Source organism: Oryzias melastigma, linkage group LG1 (genome assembly GCF_002922805.2).
Source record: "Oryzias melastigma strain HK-1 linkage group LG1, ASM292280v2, whole genome shotgun sequence".
Taxonomy (NCBI): Eukaryota; Metazoa; Chordata; class Actinopteri; order Beloniformes; family Adrianichthyidae; genus Oryzias; species Oryzias melastigma.
In genome coordinates, this window is record NC_050512.1 from 2676784 (window position 1) to 2683714 (window position 6931).

At 49.0% G+C, this 6931-nt stretch overlaps 1 protein-coding gene across 4 annotated transcripts in view; it reads left to right on the top strand.

Moving 5' to 3' along the window:
• Positions 1–2435: 2435 nt before the first annotated feature.
• Positions 2436–6931, top strand: part of pcdh10a (protocadherin 10a) — a 23943-nt gene continuing 19447 nt past the window's right edge. Inside the window, exons 1-3 of one of the 4 annotated variants that reach the window (XM_024259684.2) lie at positions 2436–5622; positions 6456–6514; positions 6825–6930. In XM_024259684.2, the coding sequence (XP_024115452.2) occupies positions 3076–5622; positions 6456–6514; positions 6825–6930 (2712 nt within the window). In that variant the 5' untranslated portion in view covers positions 2436–3075. The remainder of the gene's footprint in view (positions 5623–6455; positions 6515–6824; position 6931) is intronic. The other 3 variants (XM_024259683.2, XM_024259685.2, XM_036217263.1) reach the window with 3 other exon arrangements.

Consider the following 6931-nt stretch of genomic DNA (forward strand, 5'->3'; position numbering starts at 1 on the left):
GAAAATGCTCAGCTTTGTGATGCAGCTACTGCCATGGTCGTGCCAAAGTCCCACTGCTCCACGCCAAGTCTAAAATATCCACTTGCAAACAAACAGATCCATTAACGTCTTCATTTCATTCTGAGCTGGTATCAAAACTGTACGGCTGGATAGCTCCCTATTGCTTAGCATTTTTTATTTATTTATTTACTTGCTACACTGTTAGCTTTGGTTTGTGAGGATCTGCAAACTAGCAGGAGAGAGTGCAAACAAAGGAATGCTGGGAAATCAACGTAGGGCTACTTCCTCACAAACAGTCCTGCCCACAATCCAGAGGCGAATTTCTAATGAGCTCCAGAAACTTTCTTTAAAAACAAAATAATAATAACAAAAAAAAAAAAACGTTCTTTGATGTTTGGTAGAAACTGCATAATCATTTAAAAAACAACTGGAATGATTTTATTAGAGATAAAAAGGTTATATTGGGACTTAACAACACAATACAGCAGTAGAAATTGGTACATTTTTATTCTGGATTTTGTTTTTTTTTTTTCCTGGAACTCTGTTATCTCTGACTCTTATTTTATGAACTGGAGTTGTTTACTGCATTTTTGTGACAATTAAAACACAGTATGTATTGTTTCAATTAATTATACAAATATGAGAATGATTGTTATTTCAAAATATGATGAAGCATGTTTTTTAAGAAAAATCTCAATAGTTTTTCCAGCTTCCCAAGTAACTTTCTAAAGTTTTCTTTTGACATTAACTGATTTTGTGCTCATTTTCACTAGAGTCATTTCACCTAAATGCCTCAAGGGGATTAGAAATTGGTTACTTCCTGCGTTCGTTTAATAGTAATAACTTTTGAGAATGGCCAGATAGAAAGAATGGAAATGGAAATCAGACAGAAACTTTGAAAAACCTTTAGATGAATGTGGAGAACTTTTGCTTAATACCATTTTAGACATCGTTTGTGTGAAAATAAAGTCTTAAAATGTTTTATTTGTTTGCATAATGGTGCATGTGTTAGTATTTATCACAGCTGTGGATGTGAATCATCATGATTATGTCTACAGATTTCTTGTAGTATAGTTATCCACTTTACATAGCTGTAAGCTGATAAACTGGCCCCATATGTCAGAGTAATGAGTATATAACATAGTCGTTGTTTGGTGTAATCTTAGACGCGCCAACGACATGATTTTTAATTGAATTAAGCAAAAATAATGAGGTCAAGCCCACTTTTCACTGCTTTTTTTAGGGATCATGGGCTGACGCCAGGGGGCGACGTTGGTCTCCATATCAGTCCTTCCACAGAGCGCGCGAGAGCCAGCGCGCCTCAGCAGAGAGGAGAGCGAGGTGCGCGCCGTTCCGCGGTCCTGCTCCAATGTCAGCTCGATTCAGTCACACAGCTCCGGCTCAGACACGGATGCAAATTCTTCCAGCATTTCCTCTTTGTTTTTTCCTGACTTGTATGGAGAAACACAGAATCGCGTATCACTTGCTGTTTAATCCAGCGCACAATGGACACGTCGCTTTGCATTACGCTCCATATTGTTGCGCTTGGTCTCATACATTTGGAATTAGAGACTTATGCTAATTACGCTCAATTACATTTCTCTCTCTCTCTTCCAATTGGTGTGCATGAAGTTAGACCCCCGCCATTGTTGTCTCCCTCATAACTATTCCATTAGCATATTTAATGTATTCTTTATGAATTAAATTAGCGCGTACATGATGCAACTGTGTAATCATAAAGTTGAGGGGGGCGTTTTTGAGGGGGGTTAATGATAAGACTGTGAAAATAAAGGAACTAATAGGCTCCAGGCTATTAGAAACACGGTGGGACTAAAGTATAAACGCTCCATTTCACCGAGTTGAAGGAACTCTTGTGATCCTGCAGAGACGAGCTCCTTCTTCGTGCTGATCCAGAGATGGATGAGACGCGTCGGTCGGTGATGGGTTTTTCGCTCTGCTTTTTTGTGCCAAATGTGCACAACCTGGAGGGGGGAGGGGGGTTGACCACGGCACCATAGGGCTGTTGCGTCACAACCTGTCTTGTGTTGCGCAGGCATTGGTGCTGTTTCGCCGTGGGCATCCTCAGTACTTTCTGACGCATGCGCTCATATCAGAGCTGGATATTGATTCCAAACTGTTCAAAGGCAAACTTCTGCTGTCGTGATAACTCAAAACCTTTCATCACAAAATCATTAGGATCTTAAAAAAAGAGGAAATGAAAAACGGTATTTCATACGAGCGGCTGCAGCACCACGTCACCAACCGGTGACATTCTGTTTAATTCACGGAATGTGTAACATTTAATCTGTGTGCTGCAACTTTGACTGAGCCTGGAGGAGCGAGTGGCAGAGATGAGAGAAGGGAAAAGGGGGAGTGAAGCGGCGCGTAACTGGTTTTGTTGTGAGGGTCCGATGTGCGCCCTGGCTGGCGTCTCGGAGCCCCAATCAGGTGCCATCACACCCGATGTTTCAGAATATCATTGGCTGCTGGGGAAAAGAGCTGTGCGCAAAAGCAACCCCGCCGCTCACACTCGCCTTACAGAAGCCGAGCTGAGAACATCATCCGCTTTGAGCGCTTAAGCGCAGTGATTACATCCACAGAGGAAAAGATAGAGGGAAAGTCTTGTCTTGCTGGAGGGCATTTGTTATTGATTTATTGAGTGCATAAAAAGGAGTTTCCCGTCTTTTTTGTGGCCAGAGTGGATTTTTTTCCTATTTTGTTTGTGACTTTTTCCAAAAAAAGAAGAGACAGTGTGTTCTGTGCGCGCGGAGTCTTGGCTGTGCGTCCTGGCTCCAGCCGGCAATGTTTGCGCTGACGCCAAAACTCACAGACCGGTGCAGAATTGATTAAAACGGAGAGGCTGGGATCAAATGGCTGTGCTTGTCACAGCTGAAACGACACAATGTTCCACTGACCTGAGGCGCACGGGAGATTTTTTAAAGTTGGGCAGCCTCTCTGCTGTTTACTTCACTGCCTTTTTACGGACAGAAAGCATAAGAAGTGTTCATGTCCTCTGAGAAAAAGGAATAACGATTATTTTTTGTCTTAAAGTGCACTTGGACAGAGGCAGAGGAGATGATTTGGTCAGTACTCCTGCTCTCCATTTTGAATGGAGCTGTCTGTCAGCTGCACTACTCCGTGCCAGAGGAGCAGGAGCCTGGCACCGTGGTTGGGAATATTGCTGAGGATTTGGGGCTGGACATCACCAAACTTTCCGCTCGCCGCTTCCAGACGGTGCCCAACTCGCGGACGAACTACCTGAAGGTGAACTTGGAGAACGGCGCGCTGGTGGTGAAGGAGAAAATTGACCGGGAAGAAATCTGTAAGCAGACCACCCCGTGCCAGCTGCACTTGGAAGTGTTTCTGGAAAACCCACTGGAGCTGTTTCGCGTGGAGATCGAAGTCATGGATATCAATGATAACCCACCCAGCTTCCCAGAGACGGACATAACCGTGGAAATATCCGAGAGCGCCATTCCGGGGACGCGCTTCCCCATAGAAAACGCGTTCGACCCCGACGTTGGCACGAACGCGCTCAGCACCTATGCCATTACGAAAAACAACTATTTTTATCTTGATGTGCAGACTCAGACAGACGGGAACAAGTTCGCGGAGCTGGTTCTGGAGAAGCCTCTGGACAGAGAGCAGCAGGCGGTGCACCGCTATGTGCTGACGGCTGTGGACGGGGGCATCCCACAGAGGACCGGAACGGCGTTGCTGGTCGTTAAAGTTCTTGACTCGAACGACAACGCGCCGACCTTTAACCAGTCGGTGTACACAGTCAACCTGCGGGAGAACTCGCCCGTGGGCACGCTGGTCATCCAGCTCAGCGCCACGGATGTTGACGAGGGACAGAACGGGGAGATAGTTTATTCTTTCAGCAGTCACAACAGCCCGCCCATAAGAGACCTGTTCAATATTGATGCCAGGACGGGCAGGATAGAGGTGGCGGGCGAGGTGGACTACGAGGAGAGTAATACGCACCAGATTTTTGTTCAGGCTAAAGATCTGGGCGCCAACGCAGTGCCCGCGCACTGCAAAGTGCTGGTCAAACTCCAGGACGTGAATGACAACACACCAGAGATCGGTTTCAGCACCGTGACGGACTCGGTGAGCGAGCAGGACGCTCCCGGCACCGTCATCGCACTTTTCAGCGTCTCGGACCGAGACTCGGGTGACAACGAGCAGATGAGCTGCGAGATACTAGGAGACGTCCCTTTCAAACTGAAGTCGTCGTTTAAAAACTACTACACCATCGTTACAGACGGAGCGCTGGACAGAGAGAGCACAGATTCCTACACCATCACTGTAGTGGCCAAAGACAAAGGTCAGCCCTCACTGGCCACCAGCAAGTCAATAAAAGTGCACGTTTCCGATGAGAACGACAACGCGCCGCGCTTTACGCAGGCGGTTTATGATGTGTATGTGACTGAGAACAACGTGCCTGGTGCTTTCATCCACGCAGTGAGCGCAGTGGACCTCGACATGGGTCAAAATGCTCTCATTACCTACTCCATATTGGGGTGTGACATCCAGGGCATGTCTGTGGACACGTATGTGTCTATAAACCAAGACACCGGCTACCTTTACGCACTGCGCTCCTTCGATTATGAGCAGCTGAAAGAGTTCAGTTTCATGGTCCAGGCGAAGGACTCTGGTGCTGCTGAACTCTTCTCCAACGCCACTGTAAATGTCATCATAGTTGACCAAAACGACAACGCCCCCACTGTCACGGGCCCCGTTGGCAAAAACGGCACAGCCAAGGAGCATTTGCCGCGCTCCGCAGAGCCCGGCTACCTGGTGACGCGCATCGCTGCCATGGATGCAGATGACGGCGAGAACGCACGCCTGTCCTACAGCATCCTGCGGGGCAACGAGATGGGGATGTTCCGCATGGACTGGAGGACCGGGGAGCTGCGCACGGCGCGCAGGATCTCCCCCAAGAGGGACCCGCAGGGCTTCTATGACCTGCTAATAGAAGTTAGGGACCACGGACAGCCCCCCCTCTCCTCCTCTGCCAGCGTGAGTGTGATACTTGTGGACAGTGTTGTGGAGGGCAGCAGCGGAGACCGCAGTTCGGCCTCCAGGTCGAAGGACATCTCACTTAACCTCACTCTTATCCTCATCATCGCCCTGGGCTCCGTTTCCTTCATTTTCCTGCTGGCGATGATCGTGCTGGCCGTGCGCTGTCAAAAAGACAAGAAGCTGAACCTGTACACGTGCCTGCTGGCCGGCGACTGCTGCCTGTGCTGCAGCTCGTGCTGCAGCAGACACGCTCGCGGCAGGAAGCAGAAGAAGCTGAGTAAATCCGACATCATGTTAGTCCAGAGCACCAACGTGACGACAGGTGTGGGCCCCGTGGGACAGGTGCCCGTGGAGGAGTCTGGGGTCGGGGGAGTGGGGGGCGGGTTCGGCTCGCACCACCACCAGAACCAGAACTCTTACTGCTACCAGGTGTGTCTGACCCCCGAATCCGCCAAAACGGACCTGATGTTCCTGAAGCCGTGCAGCCCCTCCCGCAGCGCGGAGACGGACCGCAGCAACCCGTGCGGGGCCATCATCACGGGATACAGCGACCAGCAGCCGGACATCATCTCCAACGGCAGCATCCTCTCCAGTGAGGTAAGAGAGGACGGAATCAGGCCCCCCTTCTCCCCCGGACCCCCCTCAACACCCCAGGCCATCTCAGAAATGCACAAAGGTATCTGTGGGATCCATCAGCTGGTGATGTCAAGACTGCTGTCCGTTTAGGTCACGCACAGCAACACAGTCAGAGAGGAATCTGTCACTGAGTCGCTGCTGCTGCTCAGCGGCCTTTAATCACTGTCATGCGTAATGGCGATTGGAAACACTGATTGCTAAACCTTAAGTGACGTTTACAAGACAGATAAGCAACTCACAGGTTTAAGGCGCTTAGATTTAACTCATTTAGATCAACTTTATGATGATTTAACTTAACACAGACCAAATGATTGTAGTTTTCACACATTTAAGTGTCTTTGCGCAACAGCAGCGTTCCAACTTTAGGAGGTGAATGTGAGCAGCAGAGCAGAGGAGACAGGTAAAATGACCTGCGCTCGTGCGCCCGGCCTACCTGCGCGTTCTGCGTGTGGCGCTGTGGAGGTTTCTGTTGATTGTGCCTGGAGTGGAGCCAGACTGCGAGTCGCGCGCGGCCTGTTAAGTATTCTACGCACGACCCAGCACGGCAGCAGCGTGAACAAAGGTTGTTCAGTTTCGGCATCGGGCTGCTCAATCATTAACGGATTCAATTGCCTCCCCCACCCCCCTCCACCCCTCCCCTCCCCACGTGCGCTCCCTCTCATCTCCTCTCACTCACTCACTCCAGCAAGTTAGACGCGCACAGCTTCTCTGCGCACCTTTACGCAGTGCTTTCTTTACATGTGGCTCCAAGTCTGACCAAATACATATTTATGCTTTTATTTTTTCTGTTTTAGACAAAACATCAACGAGCAGAGCTCAGCTATCTGGTGGACAGACCCAGGCGTGTCAACAGGTACAGCAAAACTCCATCACGAACACAATCAGTGATCCAGTTTGAACATGTATCATCATTCAACAACATATATCTTACTTTCGGGTTTAATTGTTTAATTTAATAACATGTTTAATTTAACTTCTAGACCCTAAAGTTTCCCAATCGTAAAATCCAATCCCATAAAGTGATGCGTAAAAAGTGCCTCGTGTAACATCCAGTTTAGACTCCTAACGTCCCCCATAAATGTTCTGATTGTCGTCGTCTTTTTTCTCTTCTCCTTCTCAACTCCTCTCGTTCCCCCATTCGCGCCACATCTCTCCTTTTCCAGCTCCGCCTTTCAAGAGGCGGACATCGTCAGCTCCAAAGACAGCGGTCACGGCGACAGCGAGCAGGGGGACAGTGACCACGACGCCACGAACAGGGGTCACTCAGCCG